This window comes from Leuciscus leuciscus (genome assembly GCF_965113295.1).
Source record: "Leuciscus leuciscus genome assembly, chromosome: 22".
Classification (NCBI taxonomy): Eukaryota; Metazoa; Chordata; class Actinopteri; order Cypriniformes; family Leuciscidae; genus Leuciscus; species Leuciscus leuciscus.
The window spans coordinates 22,550,429-22,572,907 of record NC_138746.1 but is presented as its reverse complement, the minus strand read 5'-3'; the positions used below and the strand labels follow the sequence as shown (position 1 = coordinate 22,572,907).

General features: G+C 37.7%; 1 protein-coding gene across 3 annotated transcripts in view; it reads right to left on the bottom strand.

Annotated features, from left to right (window-relative positions):
* adgrb3 (adhesion G protein-coupled receptor B3) overlaps window positions 1-22,479 on the bottom strand; it is a 179,977-nt gene that overhangs the window by 70,422 nt on the left and 87,076 nt on the right. For all 3 annotated transcript variants that reach the window (XM_082154409.1, XM_082154408.1, XM_082154410.1), the window contains 7 exons: window positions 20,070-20,234; window positions 16,894-17,058; window positions 10,610-10,774; window positions 9,097-9,198; window positions 6,894-7,000; window positions 4,138-4,332; window positions 382-450 (listed from right to left, as the gene is read on the bottom strand). In XM_082154409.1, coding sequence (XP_082010535.1) covers window positions 382-450; window positions 4,138-4,332; window positions 6,894-7,000; window positions 9,097-9,198; window positions 10,610-10,774; window positions 16,894-17,058; window positions 20,070-20,234 — 968 coding nt within the window. The remainder of the gene's footprint in view (window positions 1-381; window positions 451-4,137; window positions 4,333-6,893; window positions 7,001-9,096; window positions 9,199-10,609; window positions 10,775-16,893; window positions 17,059-20,069; window positions 20,235-22,479) is intronic.

Here is a 22,479-nt window from a genome sequence, read left to right as displayed (position 1 = left end):
CTCATAGAGTGAGAGGAGACAATGGAGACCGCTGAGGGAAAGCACGAAGGCTGGACATATGCTGCCAATGCTGCTGCCACCAAGTGCATGTAGTGGATATTGCAGATGTCTTTCCACCAATCAGCACAGCAGGGATGTCGGCGTTTGGCAGAGAAGGTTTGATTTGACACAGCCCAGCCTGTGGAGACAGGCACCTCTTTGACCTGACAATTACCTAAAGCATCTGCACTGGTGATGGCAATCAATTCACTGAGGGCTCATCACACAATATACGGCCGCAGAGTGACACACAACAGCAGAAACTCTCCGGCGACGTGACTATAATAAAGCAATCTCAACACCAATGCTTCAAAAACACACGCTCAGAATGTTCAGACCCACCTGTTGCGCGTCTTCCCACTTTTCTCTGTTCTCCTCTTCCAGGAGATTGCTGATGATCTGAAAAAAATTCTGGGGAGAGAAGAAATTGTTGTTAGTACAACGCTGCCGTCACTGGAAAAGACTGGTAACATTATTTGTGAAGGATCATAACAAAGAAGGATCTCATTTCATTATGCTTTGAAAGTTTAATATGCATAATTTGTATACAGTATGAAATATATAGATATTTATCAACATGTATTGCAACCCAGGAAAACAGGATATTTAACTTCTTTTGATCCACCGGGTGTTAAGAGTGAAGCTACACTGTGAAAAAATAAATATAGATTATAATGCATTTTAAATACTGTAGGTTACACTGTAAAAAGTGATCAGTTGACTTTCTTAAAAAAAGTGAGGAAACCCGTTGCCTTAAAATTATGAAGTAAATAAACGTCATGCGTAATTGGAAAAAAAAAGTTATGTGGATTTCTCAAGTTCACATAACTTATTTTTTTCAATTACGCATAAAGTTTACTTGCTTAATAACCTACAATATTTAAAATGCATTATAATCCATATTTACTTTTTATTTATGCCTTTAAGGTATATAATGCATTATAATGCATAATATAACACACAGATATGGTTACTGATAATGTATTTTAAATCGTTGTGCTTTTCAAAGGTACAAATAAAAATTGTATTATAGCTGCAATTATTCATGACAACATAAAACATGTATTATGTATTATTAAGGCATCACTGTAAAAAAATTTTTTTTTAAGTACAATCAATTTGGATGTTTAAGTCATTTCAACTTAAATTACATTAAACTGACTTAAACATTTTTGTTTAATCTTGTTAACTTATTTTCATGAGTTAAAGCAATGCAAAAACATGTTGTCATAACTTATTGATCATACTTTTTTTTTTACAGTGATTATGAATGAAATAATATATTGACTTCATAATATATTTTAGAAACTTTGATGAGTTTATATCACTGTAACACCCGCTGAATAATGTTCTGTAAAGGACTACACAGTATACTACAGCGGAAGGATAATGCATTTGCATAATAAAACACTATTGTAATGAAAACTGTGCTCTTATTTTTTTATGAAGCATTAAGAAAAGCAATAATGTACTTGAGGAAGACTTGTGCTCTTGTAAATTAGCTGTGACTGAATTCATAAAAATAGCATTTTTGTACCTATTGCTTAAATATATAAAAGCTATACAAGTATTAAATTGACTTTACATAGTCATTGAAAAAGCAAATAAGAACTAGTTCATATCTGGAATGTTTGTCCAAAAAAACAAAAACAAAAACAAAAACCTGTTCCCTGAAAAGGCAATAACAAAGAATCTCCTCTGCATTTTAAAAGTCTCAACAAACAGTCTCTTGAGGAATCACACAGCACTGATTTACAGGGAGATGATGGGATATGTCCAGCAGCCATGGCTCTAAAACACACACCTGAGATTTCCTGCTGCTTTCAATTCAGGGATTGTTGATCTTTTTCTAAGTACTCGTATGTGCACTGAATTAAAGGGGAAGGATAGAGAGTGTCGGTCGAGTTTGAAGGAGCCTGGGAGAGCCGTCTACTCTAAGACTGGAAAGAGAGCTGATGTTTGCTGCGGTGACTGGGCTGAATGAGATATCCAGCTGGACGTGTGCCTGTCTTCTTTTCTGTTTGCTGCTCTGCCTCTGTGCCACGAAAGGCAGGAGAAAGGCAGTGTCTTGGCTCCGGCACGCTTGTTTTTCTACTTGAATGCTTATGCTCCCTCTGGTGGTAATGCGTCCACTTAAACACAGCATTAATACGTTCCAAAACACACAACCCACCCCGGCACACATGCGTGGGGAGGAGGGGTTGCTCCGGTTCACATCAGGCCTTAGATAAAACCTCCCACACCAACCCATCACACAAACATACACACGCAAAATCACATTACACTCCGTATTATGTAAAAAAAAAAAAAAAACAGATTCTCACAAACAGGTCATAAGAAATAGGTTTATTCTGGTATTGGGAAGGTTATGACAAGGCTTTGAGATAGAAGGAGATAGATTTAGTGACTATCTCTTATCAGCAGCTGGCGCACGGTGTCACAATCCCATAAGCTCTCTGTGAGGGGCAAGACCGGCGAGATGTTTATCAGTCACGGTCCCAAGTAGTGACATTGCCATTTTGAAGGTGCTGTATGTGATTTTAGATTTTTTTAGTAACTTCCGCCATTTTGCTAACTTCAACCAAACGCATATAATATCTGGAGAAAGCTGTCAGCATTCCCATTCATCTCAATTGCAGTGCCTTGACTAAAACGTCAACCCTTCAGAAACATGTGACTGGAGTGCAGGAGGCAAGTATTTTAGAGCCAATCACAAAATGCCATGTGACTAATTAGGAAAACTATGTCATGTGTCTGATAGAAGCCCTGCACTGGCGACTAAATATAATGACACTAATATTTGATCAAAAATACAGTAAAAAACTGCAATATTGTGAAATATTATTAATATTTAAAATAACTGGTTTCTATTTTAATATTATAAAAATTACATTTATTCTTGTGATGGCAAAGCTGAGTTTTCAGCATCCTTACTCCAGTCTTCAGTCTCACATGATCCTTCAGAAATCATTCCAATATGATTTGGTGATTCCTTTTAATTTTTTTATTATCAATGTGTTGTAAACTGTGATACTTTATTTTAGGATTATTTTATTATTTAGTCAAAAGAACTGCATTTATTTAAAATATAAACTTTTTAACATTATAATTTAACATTATCTTTACTTTAAATTTAAATATTACACTTTAATTATAATATAAATTAGTATAAATATTAACTTTAAATGTAATATTAAAAGACCCCCTGTGGTAAACATCAAGTTTTTAATGTTGTTTTTAATATGTTTTTTGACAAACCATGTGCAAAGTCAAAAACATGCGGTTTGAAATCGCCGTTCTCGACATCACAAATAAGTTGTAACCAATCACGTCATAGGGGGGGGGCGGGGCTTCAGCATATCATTAACTATGCTGCGAAGCAGAGGAGTCTCAAGAGAAGCCAGGTTATCCCGGTATATTTTTCTGTTAATATGAAAAATCGGGTACATTTAGCAATATAGAGGGTGAATTATGTACATGATGTTTTACTAATTTATGAGGAACTATGTCTTTCTCCACTGACGTTCTAAGTTGTTCAAAGCATAAAATCAGGATACTGATTTTAGAAGGCAGCTGACCGACTCTGAGATGGCGAATGGGAACACTGTTTGTGTAACATTAGCAACACATTATTAGCTGTTTGAGAACATAGTCACCGTTATGTTTCCGACGTTGTAGAGCGATAGATAAAACGCGTTACCATTATGATACATCGACTTGTGAGTGAGTGGAGGCGGGGCTCATTTGCATATTCATAGATCTGCGTATACTAAATGAAGCAAGGGTGTAGAGTAACATTCAAGCTATTTTAAGGGATACAATTATTGACTACAGGAGGACTTTAACTCATTCTTGCTGAATAAAAATATTAATTTCTTTGTAAAAAACAAAAAACCTTACTGATCCAAAAAAATATATAGTAGTATATGTTGCTTGTAAAAAGTAATGTAGTAATTGTATGAGTAGTATCAGTACTTTCAACCTGCATTACCAACATTCAAGACCTAAGATGACCACAATGTCTAAATTAATACTATAACAAGATGCATTTAAGCTTCAAAGTTGTCGAAAACAAACAAACATTGTTTTCTCTTTTACCTGAACGTCATCAGAAGAGGGTTCATAGCTGGCCCTTTTGAAGGTGTCAGTGACGTTTCGAAGAATCTCCACTGAGGAGAGAAGGTCGCCTGCATAGAAATTGCGTCTCTGGGTGAGATCCAGGAGGACCTTTGTAACCTGGGACATGCCGTCTCCTGCCAGATTCCTCTGACCTTTAGCAAGGTGCCCCTGGACCTGAAGACAGACACAGGGAAAGAGACTGGGTTCTGAGTGTCCTTCTAAGACTGTAACACTAACAGAGTCCTGCTCAAGTCACAAACATGAATGAAGTTGGGGTACACAGAACTACCATTATTATTTAAAGGTGAAGGGTGTCATTTCAGAATTGGTTATATAATGTTTCTCAAGCACTCTGCAGTTGGAAAGGTGTACTAAGTGTTTTAGCCTGTTTCTATGGGGTTGCTAAGGTGTTCTAAATGGTTTTAGCCTGTTGCTATGGGGTTGCTAAGGTGTTCTAAATGGTTTTAGCCTGTTGCTATGGGGTTGATAAGGTGTTCACAATTATTTTGGCCTGCTGCTATGAGGTTGATAAGGTGTTCATAATGGTATTAAGCTTGCTGGTATGGGGTTGATAAGGTGTTCTGGGTGGTTTTGGTCTGTTGCTATCAGTGTTGGGTGTAACTCATTACTAAGTAATAAATTACTTTAATTTAATTACTTTTCTATTGAAAAAGTACAGTAAGGGATTACTCTTAATATGTCTGTAATTTGATTATAGCTACTTCTTATGTAATTAAATACTGCAGAACAATTCTATGTAAAACAAAAGTGGATTTAACGTCTTAATTTAATGCCTAATTTTAAAATGTATGTTTTTAATATAATCTTCTCCCTTTCAATTTGTTGGCTAGTTCAAGAATAATTTATGCAATTTTATATTGTTTATTTGAAAGAATTAAGAGTGCAGTTTCACGTCTATCCTTGTATTGTTGAACTGTTTGAGGTTGATATGGGATTTAGAAAGTAATTAGCAATAAGTAATGCAACACTTTTTAGAGAGAGTAATTAGTACAGTAATCTAATTACACTGTTGAAGATAATTAGTAGCTAGTAATTATTTCATTTTTAGAGTAGCTTACCCAACACTGGTTGCTACACAGTTGCTAAGGTGTTCTAAATGGTCCATGGAACATTTTCCACCATTTTGTCATTCGCCAGTGGGGAAACATCTGGTCAAAAAATAATAGCGCTCCACAAATAACACCTTTCCTCAACAAGCAGAGCAATTTGAGGTATCAAAATTGTTCAAACTACCAAGCTAAAGAACTGTATGAGTAAACACTACTAGTCATTATTTCACAATACTTATCCCATCTACCACAGGTACCATTCAAAAGTTTGGGCTTTTAAAAAAATAAAAAACAACAACAACAGCAAAAAACTTTTTTCAGCAAGGATGCTGATGCTTTACATAAATAAAGACACAGTAAATATATTAATGATACAAAAGATTACAAATACAGTATATTTGTTACAAAAGATTTTATATTTTAAATAAATGCTGTTCTTTTGAACTTTTTATTCATCAAAGAATCCAAAAACAATGTACTGTATTACGTTTCCACAAAAATATTAAGCAGCACCACTGTTTTCAATTGATGATAATAATAATTATTATTAAAAAAAAGAAAGGTAAAGAAAAAAAATGCTTTTTGAGCATTCAGCTTTTCCCTCACAGGAATAAAAAATTTCCATATTTTAAACTTGAAAACAGTTATTTTAAATTATAATAATATTTCACATTATTAAGTTTTTACTGTGTTTTTCTTTTTTTCAAAATAAATGAAGCCTTGTTGACTATAAGATCATTTTTTCAAAAACATTAAAACATTTCTGACCCCAAACGTTTGTAGTGTACATCTGCCCCAATTTTTTTCCTGGGATAAGAGCATCTAAAAAAATGACACACTTCACCAAAAAGCAACAGGCCAATGAACAAACACGCATCAATCACACTGACATGATGTCATAAACAATGACAGAAGAGCCCAGAGTTTAGGGGGATTTACTATACAGTTTTAACAGTCTAAAAATCACTACATCTATGGAAAGTCTACATAAAGTTATAAAAACACGTTTGTGTGTACTTGTGGGTCAGGTTTTGCCTACACTGACCAAAGACCTCCAACAGGATAGTAAAACCTGACCAGGCAGCAGACCCCACAAGGGAAGTGCCTTATTAAAAAATAATAAATAGTGCCTTGATTAATATTTAAAAAAGCAAAAAGGTGTGAGAGCTAGGGAATGGAAAATATCATTACCTCAGTATAAAACCTACTACAATGGGAAGTCTCTGTGTGCGTGTTTGTGTGTGAGATGCATCTAAAGCATTTACTTTGCAATAACACAACATGCACTGCATTTGAGAAAGACTCAGATAAGAAGAGGAAGCTGAAAGCCAAAAAAAAACATAATGAAAATCATTAATTTGTGTCCAAACAGGTGCATTCCCAGAAAAAGCTCCGGTGAAGCTGGAACAACCATCTTCAGGATGTTAAAGGAAATTAGAGCGAGTCCTCCATTAACGCGGGGTCTCGGAAAACTGCAATACTAGCGGTTTTAATTTGCCTCTCAGATGATAGCAGTTTATCTTGCAGACCTAGCGTGGTGGTCTGGGGTGCTGGGTGGGGAGAGGCACTGGCGGAAATAGTTTTGGGTGATCGTGACGACTGCAGGGATAATTTATGGCACGTCACAAACAGAAGCAGAGCGCAGGAAGCTGACTTTGCACCTACTGATTGCTGCAAGTATCTGTATTCATTTGCAATGCATCGAGCGTAGCTGGGTTGCTCCCAATAGGCCACCCCGCGGTGATCCAGCGAGCAGCGTCGACTAGTGGTGCCTGCAAAGAAGGAGGAGGGAGAAAAGAGAGATACAGAGAAGAGGTTTATACTTGATCTTGGAAGTCTTTTTTTTTTCATTCCACCTGCCAACCCACACATCTTTCAGCGAGAGGGATAAAAGCAGCAGCCTTCATCATCATCTAGATGCGGCAGTTGCCAGATCACATGCGCCGCACATGTGCCACTGCAGTGTATGTGTGCGAAACAAACCAAACTGTAATTACATGCTTTAAAAGACTGGTCATAATTCCCGCTCATAGAATTACGATGTTAACCGACGGCAGCTGTCACGCACCGATTTGACTTTTTTTGTTTTCGCCGACTGCGAACGGAGCCCTGCAACCTGAGATATCAACAAGGCTGCCGCCCACACATGGGAGCGAATAAACAAACGCACAAAAGCAAACATTTCTCGCCTCCGATCCGTCAGAGCGTGTCTACCGTCTCGCATTAAGTACATGTCCTTGCCTTTTGAAACAACCTTACCACACCCACCCCGCACCCCTATACCACACACACACACACACGTCTTATCAGCTCTTGTTCCAACACGGTTCCACCTCCTGCTACCCGGCCAACAGCGTAACACACTCGGCCCACCTGAGACGCAGCTGGAGCCAGACGCCTGCCCCCAAGCTGAGGCATCCAAGCAGGGACATCCAGCTCACATCCACAGATCACGGAAAACTCCCACAGAGCCGGATCAAAAGCGGACGCTCTCAGATCTCGCCATTAAAACACATGGCACCACAGAGGGGCCTAACCAGATTTAATCTCACACACACACACACACACACACACACACACACACACACACACACACACACACACACACACACACACACACACACACACACACACACACACACACACACAAAAACTTGCGCGAAGATCACACAAACCTAATCCAATCGCGCTCGTGCACAAAAATAGGACAAAGCAAAAGTTCAAAGTTCATCCCGCATGATGTTTAATCGCCAATCATTCCTTTCATTCCCAATTTATCAGTTCCCCAACCGCTTCAACTATTTCCAACTGTTTGATTTCTGTTGCTTTCATTCGCTTGCATCGCAATGAGGACAGAGTTTAATTTAATTCCAACCTCATAATGAATGAAGATTTTCCAGCATTTCATGCTGCTGGCGTCAGATCCCACTCCAGTGCTTTTGCACAACCTGAAATTTGCGACGTGGGTTATGCAGAAATCAAACAATGTAAATCTAACTAATTCCACCCACAGGTTGACACACTGTCTCTTTTATCTATAATTGATATAATTAAATGTTCTCACCCCCCCCCCCCCCCCCCCCCCCCCAAAAAAAAGAGAGAAAATACAAAAAGTACATTCGGGCCTATGGTGGGAGTCCTCCCACATATAGAAATACATCCACAAAAGACATTAATCCATCTATACACGCTTTCGCAGTCAGCCTCTGCTTCTAGTTATTCCGGACTGCTTGCTGTTATCTGAGTTCGTGGTGCCTGCATTTTTTCTTTTTCCTCCAGCACCTGCTCTTTCAAGGTCATTGTAGTGGTGTACCGGAGCATCTTCACAACAGGAGATAGCAGGAGGTTACAGAAGCTCAATGTAGAACAGTACAGCACAGTCTGCCATTTTGGAACCACAATCAGTAAGGCTCACACCTCAGACCGGTCAAAGGAGAGAGAGAGAAAGACTTGGGGACACTTCTACAGCATATCTCCAAGAAGAATGTGCAGGATGGAGAAACGGTCTCTCTCTTTTTTGTATTATTCCCCTTTATGTCTCCGCTGCAGAAAGCGGCCTCGCAAAAGAAGTTGACAAAATGCTGGAGGGTCCAACGGTATGCAAATGACAAAAATCTCTAGGTACACACAGCATAAGCCATTTAAAGGCAGTCACAGCAGTGCTGAACACACTAGTCAGAAACATTTGTCATCGTAGCCTTCTGAATTTATGAATAATTTCAACATCACTGAAATAAATGCACTGCAAATGAAAAGCAGAGCAAAAAACATAAGCTGTGGTCTTTTACTTTTCTTTTTGAAAGCGTCTGTGACTATTTTTGCTTTTTGTCTTTGTGTTTGGCTGAGTGCTCTTATGGTGGCTTCTTACCCGTGGCGTTGGGCGGACACCTGTTGAATGCCAGTTCTCCAGAGGGAGTTCTTCTCCACAGCATGGACACAGCATAGTCCTCCGGGCATATTTCGTAAGGAGCTATGGGTCAGGAATAAACATAGACATTTAGACACTTTTTATTTTATTTTATCACATTTAGACACATTTTTTTACATAATGGTGGACAATAGAGAAAGGGATCAGAATATGATGCAAGAATTAAATTTCACATTGCCCACATATGAATGGCATAACATTTCCGGTTGTACAATTGCTGCAATATTACAGAGCCCTGCAAATGACATGCGAGGAAAAAAAATTATATCGTGGCATATTAAAAATTCGTTCCCGCGACTTACTAATACTGTATGTCAGAACGTTTTACTAAATCGTAAATCATGAGCACCATATAATAATTCGTTCCCTCGTTTTACTGAATCGTGGTCACGTTGGAATTATTAGTTCCCTTGTTTTAGTTCAATCAAAACGAGGGAACAATGTAGTTCAACATGGCCACGATTCACTAAAACGAGGGAACGGATTCTTAATTTGTGGCCGTGATTTAACTAAAACCAGTGAACGAATTAGTAAATTGTAGTCACAATTTTCTAGAAGGAGAGGACAAATTCTTAATTTAAACGAACAAATTCTTAATTTATGACCACAATATATGTATGTATATATATCTTTGTCTACATGACATGTGCAGGGCTTCATACAATATAAGTAAATATTTAAAATATATAAAATACTGAATATAATGTATCTCTAATGTACATTAACATTTATTTATAACAAAAAAATTACATTATTATATTATATTGTATAATTAAAACTAAATATTATTTACTGTATTCCATGTTTCCATGTAGAACATTTAACCTGATTATTCTATGGCATCACTGCGTAAAATAATAATAATAATAATAATAATAATCTTTTGGAACCTTTATTTTTAATAGTGTATTATATTATATTATACTATATTTCATTGCATTACATTAAATTACATTACATTATATTATTATACAAACTGGAAATTTAAATCAAACATAAAAATGTCAGATCATGATGTTAAGAATGTTCCATTTTTATTTGTCTGCAGAAATAATTTAAAGCATTAATGAATATAAGAATGATAAATTCAGTCAAATATGCACAAACAATTAGGCCTATCAAGAGTTTATATGACTGTTCATGTAACTTACCTAGGCTATGAGTGTATGAAAATACATGTATATGCATGAGCATAAAGCACTGTTTCCATGGAGACTGCTTAATACATCCAGAGATTAGGATGAAATCATTTATGTGATATAAAATACCCTTTACTGGTCAATTTTGTGTTGATGATTCCTAGCCAGAACATACAATTATGGTGTACGTTCATTATTTCCAGCGCAAAAACGGACAAGGAAAATATCATTATCCCTGCATTCGTCTCTCATTCACATCTATCTGTCCATTCTGACATAATTGACTCTTGGGGCTCAATTATTCGCAGGGTTACCTGGGCAACGCTGCTCGCTGCATCTGCGGACCTCCTCCCCGCTGCCATCGCATGCCTGCCCCGTGACCGCCAGCCCCTGGCATACGCGTACTCTCCGCTGCCAACCACCGTCACAGGATTTAGAACACCCACTCCATGGTGCCCATGCGTTCCACTGCCCATTAGCTGAAAGACACATAGACAGACTGTCAAGTCATGTCACATTTATTTATGTAGCACTTTATGCAATATTTAACGGAGGACTTCAAGCAACTGACGCTAGAGGCTGCGGTCTTTAGTGTCCTTGTTAGCACGCCTGCCTCCTGGGGGTTACATTGGGGCCGTGACCCGGATGGGAGTGAGGTTTAGGGGAGTGAGGTTTAGGAGAGTGAGGTTTAGGGGGGTGAGTGTAAAAGAGGCCAGCTAGTAAGAGCTGTGTGAGTAAGAGCCCCCCGGTTCGGATCCCGCTCAGAGCGGTGCGAGTAGAAACGGAAGGGTTGCAAATATAGATTGTTTCAAAGCAGCTTCACAGTAATAAACAGGGAAATAGCAGAATCAATAGCCCTTTCACTCAGCAATCCCGGTAAATTACCGTAAAATTGCCAGAACGACATTACCGGTAAATTAAAAAATGTGCTGTTCACACAAGCAACGGCGTTCTGGCTTTTTACCGGTAACAAACCATTCACAAATCAGTTGCTCTTTCAAAGGCTTCTGATTGGCCCAGATCACTTCTTACGTCAGCGCATTCTGACCTCGTACATGCAAAATACCGGTAATCTTCATTCCGCGTTCACACAGCGCATTAACCGGTAATTAACTAGTAATGTTACAACTTCCTTTACTGGTAAATTGCCGGAACCAATTTACCGGTAAAGTTCAATTCAGCAATAAGCAGCTCTACAGGAGGCAATAGTTTCATTATTCAGCTCAAGTCAGTTCAATGTTGATTCAATTCAGTTCAATAGCATTGTCAAGATTGCAAAATTCATCAATTATGGGCACCCATTTGAACACCCATGGGTGTGCTGGTCTGAAAACGAGGTGTGTTCAGGTGCATTGTTGTCGCATTGCTATTTTGAGGCAACTGAAATAGACTGCGCCATTAAACAACTGAAACCTGGTCTAAAGTCAATGGTGCATTTTTTTTTTTTGCTTATTAAACACAGGGACGCGCAGAAGCACACAAACATGTCAAATATTTTTAAAAAAAGGATTACATTGTAAAAGATTATTACTGTGTAGCTACATAAAGATATGGTGGTCCTCTGAAGAGTTCAGTCTTTCCGCTTGCAAATTCCGCCATGTAAATAGCAACCCGCCATGGCACGAACGCATCTGGCTTTTAAAGGGAATGGGAGATGAGACTCTGATTGGTTTATTACACGTTACACCCAAAACACACCCATTAAGAGAATAGGGACAACCCTTTTAGACCATGCGCCGGGTGCAACAACCATTTTTCCCGTCGTTAAACTAGCAAAAGTGGATTCGGACACGCCCTAAGTGCACTTGCGCCATGCACTTTAGACCATGCGCTTAGATTGTTAATATAGGGCCCTAAGTCTCTTTCAAACCCCAAGTCAGAGGTGACAGTGGCAAGAAACCCAAACTCCACCAGGTCACAGAAATTGAGGGGAAAAAAATTGCCAATCCTCTCCTCTGGCTAAATGAATGAACCTAGGATGATTTATGATTCCAGACTGCATCATAAGTCAGACTGTCTGCATCATCTTATTCTGTTCATCATCTCTTACATTACATCTTTCAAGCTCGATAATAACATTCAGCTTTTTTGTGGATGTGCACTCTTGAGAGTTTTTCGAGCCATCTTCTGTGAAAGTATTATGTGGAACATTATAAAACACACTCGTTTGCAAAGGAGGGTTTGGCGCATTAAAATCCATCCAGTTTCTTGTCATGTTGACATGCTCTTGAGGCCAGAGATGCAATAAAACCAGATTTTTGGCAGAATTCGCTCTTGATTTAATTAATAAAATCATTACCACGATACTTGCAATGATGTGATATTTGTCTCTGCTTTATGAGCATGAGGGTGCCCTACAACTGGGATAATAATTTTCCTCACTTTGCCAGTCCTGAAACACATTTTATGGTAAAGTTTTAAAAGGCTTGGGGATGTTTTACGAGCATCTAATGAACGGAGTAAAATATTGTTTCTTGGCATTGGAAAGGGAAAAGTGAAAAAAGATAGATGTTGCCCTCAGTTGTGCTATAAATCATTTGTAAGCGAGGGCATGTTCACCTGTAGACCAACATTCACCTGTGCTGAATTTACCTTGTGTTCAAGGACACATTTACATTAACATTTAGACTATGTGGAGGCTGCTGGAATGTTACTCTGAAATCAATAAATATGCTCAAATCATATAAAAGCACTGGGAGATAGGGTATTTGACCTCTACGAAGCTTCATATAAAAGCATTTAATCAAGGCACCTCAATAAAAGTGTCACAAAGTTCCAGTTTAAACAAAAAGGCTCAATAACTTGTACAAGCATTAAAGCAAATAAACATTCTACCACTCAAAAGCAAAAAGTCTTCATCGTTAGTCTATCAATCATCATATATGTAAGGCTAAATGATCTTTGATTTGATTTGATTTGATTTGAATATTTTAGAAATAAATAGATTGCAATACGGAAGTCCATTTCCACCTTAAATTAAATATAATAAAAAGGTATATTTCACATACTTTTGACTTCATTTCGGTTATTCCGGTTCATTAAATTTCATTAGGTGTCTTTTACTACTATGTACTAACATTTAAATTAATCAATTGATACAATGTACTTATTGTGTACCAACATGTTTTTACATTGTACTTATATTTAAAGAATACCTGCGTATAATTACATATGCAATTTCTTTCTGTAATTACATAATTACACTGTTGAGCCTTCCCTTAACCTAACTGTACCACCAAACCTGTACTTAACCTTACAGGTATCCTCAATAGCAACACAAGTGTTTTGCAGCACAACATGGACACAATAAGTCCATTGTACTTATTTTTTTGTTGTTGTAAGTACATAGTAGTTAAAGACACCTAATATAAAGTGTGACCTTTATTTTCTTGTAATTTTGACTTATATCTCATCATATCACAACTGATATGATACAGAAACGTTTCTTATTACAGTTTTTCTGAATTGCTAAAATACATTTCTTGAAACCATCGCTCACTTTCTCAAAACTTTAAACACAAAACCAAATTTTCAAACCACATTCAGAGAACCTCTGAATCTTCTGGCAAAATCAAAACCATTATCTGTGCTCAAAATCAAAAAATACTTTCAGATCATACACACAGCGAGTCAATATTATAAACACTACAGATCATTCATTAGACACTACATCAAAAAATGGAGAACACAAAGCACGCAGTTACAGAAACAAAAGTATATTGTAACAAAGTAAACTAATTTTGCAATTACGTAAAAAAGTATAGTAATGAAAACTTACAGTATAAATTGTATACTGTATGTACTGCAAGTATAGTATTATACTGAATATTGTATAATAGGCATATCGAATGTCTGTATATTCAGCACTTGCATTCTGTGAAAATACAGTGACCCAACTGCAAAATCTAAAAAGGTTACAGTAACAAAGTCTAAATGAAAGTATGTTACAGTAAACTCAGAAGAGTTGTGCAACTGCACAATAGAGGTCAGTGAGAGAGATTTTATTCTGCTTCAGCATCATGTCTTCATGTTGGGTCCAGCCTGAGGACGTTATTCACATCACAGACAATGTCATCTCTGCAGGCAAAGGGAAAAACCCTACAGCCAGATCCAGCCCTGACAACATTCTGCACACCTTGCTCTTTCTCGTCCTCTTCCTCCTTGTTCACAACCTCCTACACATACTCTTCCTCCTGTCCCTCACATTTTGTTTCCATCCATTGTTGGAATCAACATTCAGTGCAACATTTTGAGTCAGTTTTGGCACTCTGAACTGACTTGTTGTATTATGTACAGCTGGTTTGGTCACATCGTTAGAAATAAGTGCTAACAATTTTGAGTCATTGTGTTTAAACGATGGCAACTGTGTTGTAGTTGTGTTTAACGTCTGCCTGCCTGTGTTTAGTGTTTTGAAACATAAGTCCATCACAGTGCGAAATGTGTTTTAGTGAGTGAGAATGTGTTTAGAGTTTGCATGAGATTTGCAAACAGATTTGCAACTACCTGAACTTGAGTAATGTTTTACTGAAAAAGTGATTTATTTGACAAATTTGTTTAGGCTATTGAGAATTTTGTTCAGAGAATGGGGTTTAGTTTTTTAGCAATTCCGAAAAACTGTATTATTATCAATGTTGAGAACAGTTATGTAAATTTTTTCAGGATTCTTTGATGAATAGAAAGTTCAAAAGAACAGCATTTATCTGAAAGAGAAAGCTTTTGTAACATTATACATGTACACTACCGTTGAAAAGTTTGGGGTCAGCAAGAATTTACTTTTAAGAGTTTATATATGAAATATATATATATTTCATATATAAACTATGAAAAATAAATATGAATGACACATACAAATATTTTACCAATCCCATGCTGTGGTTATGCACATGATAAACAAACATCTTCCATTTTAGCTTTGATGCTACAACATAGCGCGTCTCACACTGTAAGCAGCTTCAAACTCGCTGAGACTCTCTGTTATCATGAACTACATACAGCAAGAGTCTTCCAGCTTACAAGCATCATGCTGAGGGGCCCCTGTGTGTTTTAAAGAACTACCTGCCAGGCACACTGTGTAGGCGCTCTCAAGCGAGACCCACCCCTACGGTCTATCAACACAGACTTAAGATAATGCCTGACAACCGTCTCTTGACAGTTGAAGTTATGTCATACTGTAGTTAGCTTGGGGATAAAATCAATGTTTTTAAAACAAAGTTCTATGGCCTTTTCTCCATCTGTCGCTACATGTATAACCCAAGATTACAGAGAATATTTGAGGAAATACACTGATTTTAGAATGTACAATCTTTCTCTACAGTAAAATGAAACAAAAATATTGATGACTCCGCAATTCCATACACAACCGGTCAAAAGTTCTGAATAATTTGGAAGAATTGTTTTTGAAAGAAGACTCTTCTGCTCACGGCTGCATTTATTTGATAAAGAATACAGTAAAAACTATTGTGAAATTTTATTACTATTTAAAATAACTGGTTTCTATCTGAATAATATATTTTAAAATACAATTTATTCTTGTGTTTGCAAAGCTGAATTTTCAGCATCATTACTCCATTCTTCAGTGTCACATGATCCTTCAGAAATCATTCTAATATGTGGATTTGGTGCTCAATTCTGATCAATTATTGTTGGTACTCAAATATTATTTCTTATAAAATTATTATTTTTGCTGCTTAATATTTTTTGTGTAAACTGTGATACATTCTTTGATTAATAGAAAGTTGTTTGAAATAGATATATAATATAGATATATAATATTTGAAACATTATAATTGTCTTTACTGTCACTTTATCAATTTAATGTGTCCTTGCTGAATAAAAGCATTATTATTATTTTATAATAATAATAATAAGAGTTTATTTTTATCTTAATTACCTAAAACTTTTGAATGGTGGTGTATCATGCTTTCCACAAAATAGTAAGCAGCAATGTTTTCAACATTGATAATAATAATAAATGTTTATTGAGCAGCAAATCATCATATTAGAATGATTTCTGAAGGATCATGTGACACTGAAGACTGGAGAAATGATGCGGAAAATTCAGCTTTGCCATCACAAGAATAAATTACATTTCAAAATATATTAAGATAGAAAATGTTACAATTTACTATATTTTATTTAAATACATGCAGCTTTGGTGAGCATAAGATACTTCTTTCAAAAACCTAAAAAAAGAAATATTCCAATCTTTTGGAATCCAATCTTTTCACTGATGTATACTGTACATATTTTGTATACTGTACACATTTTAATTAGGGGGAAAAAATCATTACTACAATGCTTTGAATCTTCTCTGATGATCATGTTTTCAATTTCTGAATTAAATGCATTTTAATACTTTTGAATGGTGTGACTCAAAACAAAATTAATATTTATGATATAAAAAATAAAATCCTTTGATTTGACTCAATCCAACTTCCTGTTTCAATAGACAATAATAAAGATGTTCATCAGATACTTAATGGAGCCATTAAAACAGTCCTCCTACTCCTAAAAGACCTTCCTTTGGATACTGAAAGAACAAATATACACATAGATTTCCCTTTAAATGAATGAGATTCAGAAGAAACCTCAGTTGTACCTGTACACTCAGGATTGGAGCATTCTCTGCTCTCCGCCCAATGTCCTCTGCACTCAGATCCCCCATGAGCAGCCGCTGAGCACTGCCTCTTCCTCTGCTGCGTCCCGTTGGCACAGGTCACCGAGCAATCGCTCCATGCACTCCACTCCTGCCACTGCCCATCCACTGTGGGCGCCCACAGCATCCCAAACGGAGAAGAGAAAACATGGCAGAGAGAAGAGAGAAGTAAGTTTATTTAAGCTAGCTTTGGAATATTTAAGTTCAGCAAGCCGAAATTACCTGCCATATTTATGTCCTAAAATAAGGTGAAGTGTGTAATTTCTGTGCCACAAGTGGTGCCAAATGGAACTGCAATCTGGTAGCCCGGTTATACTGGGCATGACATAACACTATATGCTTGCAACACAGAGGTCATGGGTTTGATTCCCAGGGAATGCATTAACTAATAAAATGTATACCATGCAATGCAAGTGGCTTTGAATGAAAGCTTCTGCCATGTGCATAAATGCTTGAAAACGATAAATGTGTTAGTATAGCATTGAAACAAATCAAGGAGAGGGGTGCAATTACTTTTCTATGCAATGGTATTTATGATTTTGGATAACGGGCATAGAGGGACTTTTTTTTTAACTAGCAACAACTCAGAACAAACACCTTAGCAATCACATAGCAATGCCTTGGCAACCACACACAACAATGGTGGTAAGCTTTTGCACAAGAAAGCTCTATTCATATTTTCTCTATAAGATACATATCTAGTTGTATATCTAAAATATAAATAATCTAGTTATATTTGAAATTATGTTTGGAACACAAATGACACATTTCACCTTTCAATGTTAACTTTTACTTTTATATAATTTTTGCTAGTATTGAAAAATGTGAATTTTTTTTAACATGATTGCTTCAATTAGAATGTAATCAGGATCAGGGCAGAAATGATATATGAAACATAGGGAAAGGGAGGGAGGGAGAGAGAGAGAGAGAGAAAAAAGAAAAGAAAATCGCATACATTTGGAATCGAGGCTACTGTCAGCCTGAATAACCCCATTAGCCCCGGGGAAAGAGGTAATAATACTGCCTGAGTGCCTTAGATAGCTTGCTAACTAGCCAACATGACCCAGTAAAAGCTACTCTTATACCGAATATTCTGGTCTTGTGATGCGTTCCACTCTCAATCTAAAAGAAATTAGTTTTCCTCACACGTGAGCTTCGATGTCAACTTTAAAAGCCTCGGACCAAAATATGCAAGCCAGAATTTGGCAACAGCACAAGCTCCGGGTGAGCTGACGCTACAAAACACAACACAGAGATGTAAAGAGGGGCTAATTGCCTCTTTTTTTTTGCTGAATGGGACGAGACTTTTAAAGCACGAGACAAACAAAGCTGACCAAGATTGGACAATCTGTTACAGTACTTACCCATCTACAGTGTATAGAAACTCAGCATATTTAAAGAGGCTATCATTCACAGGCGATTGTGCTTAAGTGATTTTTCTTCAGCTCTATTCTAGGGTGAGTATGAAATGGTCTGTGTTTCTCTCAGCCTTGTGGGTTTTATTGCACACCACACGTTGCTGCATTCCACATGCCAAGAAGCCTTGTGAGCGCATCCATTTTGTCCCATGTAATAAACTATTCCGTAATTGATCCTGTAATGTTCCACCGCTGGCAGCTGCTGCTTACTCCCCAGAGCCACCTCCATGTGAGATGAGCTTTGATTCTTTATAGACGGGATCAAACATTGAGGGGCTTCCATGTCAGGCCTAATTTCACCAAATCATTCTCAGAGGACGATGGCTCACAACCGCATCCAAATTAGTGGAGTGGTCTTCAATTTACAACAAAATTGATTACGGTTAGAGAACGGCTAGAAAAGCAAGAGGCTCAGGGGAACACTAAGGCATCAGATTCGGAAAATTGAGAGAATGACTCAGTAGAGATGAGAAGAGGGGCGAGTCGAGATGAGAAAAGAAGAGAACACAAAAGGAGAATGAACAAGGGGAGTAAAGAGATAGATAAGACATAAAGAGAAGATGTGAGATGAGAAAAGAAAATGAAGGACAAGAGTAGAAGGGAAGGGAACAGATGAGACAAGAAAAGAGGAGAGGAGAGGAGAGGAGAGTGACTCAGTAGAGATGAGAAGAGGGGCGAGACGAGATGACAAAAGAAGAGAAGACAAAAGAAGAATGAAAAAGGTGGGAAAAGAGATAGATAAGACAAAAAGAAAAAATATGTGAGATGAAAAAAGAAAATGAAAAGACAAGAGTGGAAGGGAAGGGAAAGTGGAAGGGGAAGGGGAAGGGGAAGGGGAAGGGGAAGGGGAAGGGGAAGGGGAAGGGGAAGGGAAGGGAAGGGAAGGGAAGGGAAGGGAAGGGAAGGGAAGGGAAGGGAAGGGAAGGGAAAGTGGAAAGGGAAGGGAAAGGGAAGTGGAAAGGGAAAGGAGAGGAGAGGAGAGGAGAGGAGAGGAGAGGAGAGGAGAGGAGAGGAGAGGAGAGGAGAGAGGAGAGGAGAGGAGAGGAGAGGAGAGGAGAGGAGAGGAGAGGAGAGGAGAGGAGAGGAGAGGAGAGGAGAGGAGAGGAGAGGAGAGGAGAGGAGAGGAGAGGTTTCAATCCGTCTCTTTTGTCCACTTTCGACCACGTCTGTCCTAATTTCTTTGAGTGGAGGGGCTATAGGTGGGTAAATGTATGGGCTTTTTTCAGATCTTTCTATCTAATGGATGAAATTAAAATCACATCAAATCACGCCAAACGCATGTTAGAAATCAGGAATGGTGAGAGAACATTGTGCCTGGTACATTTTTAATCTTCAAACCAAACTTGGGTCGTCGGCCGACAAGGTTTAAATCTCGTCTGGCTGGATCTCTTCCCATAATGTTTATGCATTAGGTCAGTAGGCGGAGAGTAGGTGGTATATTGTGGCTGTTCGAATGCATTCAACCATATGAGCATTTACACTATGAAAAATGCGTTTTCGACTACCTCTGGAAGTGGTCGAAAGTGGACAAAATCCCGTTTACACCTGTATTTAGCGTCCACTTGTGATCCGATCGACAAAAACGCTTTTACTGCGCTTAATACCAGGTGTAAACAGGGCCAGAATGAGACAAGATGATGCAAGAAGAGGCAAGTTAAGTCATGAAGAATGGAGACGGCAGTGCATCTAAAGCAGACAGACCTGGGCAGAGGGCAATGTTGCAGAGTTTGCTTTGGGTCTCGGGTCCATCACACGCTCTTCCTCCATGCTGGGGTGGAGTGCACATCCGAGTGCGGGTGCGATGACCTCGTCCACAGGTGAAAGAGCAGAGGCTCCACGGAGACCACTCTTCCCACACACCGTGCACTGCCAACAGAGGACAAGAGTTAAGACACACGCACGCACACGCACGCACACACACACACACCCACACACACACCCGCACACAGCCTCATTCAAATGCAGCAGTGAAACACCTCCAGCACTGACTCTACGGCTGCTCAGCGAGACTGTTTGTCAACAGCTGTTACACAGCCGCAATGAATCAAAACAACTGCATCATTTCCCCCTTTTCTTTACAATTTACCTTTCCCAATCCCAATCCCAAACCACTCTACCCCCATCCCGAGCACCATGGCTGATGACATTCTTTTGTCTTTTGCGTGATGAAAGACGCGCCGGGAGGAGTGCCGCAGCCGTGGTGCATTCGTCTCAGTTCTCTTAGCGTACTTATCAAAGTCCCAGGTGTGTGTTCTGCTCGTGCACTTACTGGGGCTTAATCCAGTCATCAGTGTCAAGACCGCTGGGCACCGTTTCCCCTCCAAACGTCAAATCCCCCTCTCTAATGCTCTTACTGTATAATGAAAACTCCAGTCCCACTCAAAGAGCATTAATTAAAAACAAACTCTCGTTGAAGCACTCATGGAAAGCCGGCCTTCGCAAAAACCAGCTCAATGACTTTTCCATTAACATAACCATTTTTTTTTTTTTTTTGCTGTTGGGCTGGCATCTATAAGGAGTTTGGTGATGTCACAAAATAGTGTCTATGTTGTTCTTTTGACTTGTATTAAAGGTATACAGATGTTTTAAACTGATGGGTTTGGGAACAAAAAAAAAAAAACTGGTTAAATCAATGCAAATAATAGATATTAACTATCCCTTAAAATGTGTTGGAACAGCAAAATAAATAGGCTTATAAAAAAGTATGTTTTGTTGTCTATAAAGTCTGTCCAATTCTAAATTATTTGTATGCAAATTATTTTGAAGCTTGCTACACTACCGTTCAAAAGTTTGGGGTCAGTTGGATTTTTATTTGACGACCAAAAGTGACAGTAAAAGATTTGACATTGTTACAAAAAAAATCCATTTGAAATAAATGCGGTTCTTTTTTAACATTCTAACTTTCTTTTTAAAACTGATAATACTACGATATGTTATATGAGCACCAAATCAGCATATTAGAATGATTTCTGAACACTGACGTAATGGAGTAACAACTGCTGGAAAAAACATCTGCTTTGATGTATGTAAGAAAATATGTAACATTATTTAACAACAATCATGTTTTACTGTGTTTTAATAAATAAATACAGCCTTGCTGAGGATAAGAGATATCTTTCAAAACGTAAAAAAAATCTTACTGACCCATATAAGTTATTAACTTATCTGACATCCTCTTATCATTGAAAAATAAAAACAAAACTCAAGATTAAATGTAGCCAATTTTCCTATATATCCTATAAGTTGTTATTAATTCATATATGAAAATGTTTTTTTAAGGACATTTTGTTCAGTTTTATGTCTGTTAGATCACCACTTGATGTTCAATGTAAAATCAAGGTTCTGAAGCAAAAGCCAGGTGAGAACCACTGGACTAGAATGAAACATGACATTTGTCCTCAACAATATAACAGACATTTTTTGACATCTCAAAGAACCAATGCACTGTTTGATTTGTGTCAAAAGATGTCCAGAGGGGAACTCAGACTGAGTTAGGTCTTTTGGAATTTCAATATATATATGGCCGACAATATGAACTTTCTCAAACTATGAAGCACATACTGTAGTATGAAAGCATTGTGTGCTAGAGCATAACTTATTGCATAAATGCTTTTATTTGGTCGCATAACACACTATGATATGAAAAAAGGGTTGACCTCAAAAGAAAAGCAATGTTGTGCTCAATTAGGCTGCTGTCCAAGCTATTCCAAAGGGAGAATCAATGAATTTATTTGAGCATTCAAGAGACATGTTGGTCTTATTTCCAATATAAAGGCCTAGTGTCTTTTATATGTGCCTTCGAGCCTTTTCCAACACCAGACTTATCCGAGATGTTTTTATAAATGTTTAGATGGTTTGAGAAATTCTGCACTCAACAGCAAGTGTGAGCATCATCTTTAATCTTGGATGGGAAGCAGCTCCATTAATGATTAAATGTATGTGCAGGAAAGTTAATTAGCAGCATTTATAAATGTGAAAAAATTTTATAAAACGTGAAATTTCATAACTTTTTTTAGTGCTTTAGTTAAATGGTCAAATATTGCTGTTTATCTTAAAATCCAAATTATCACAGCTGAAGATGATTTCACTATCAGTAACAATTTACACACAC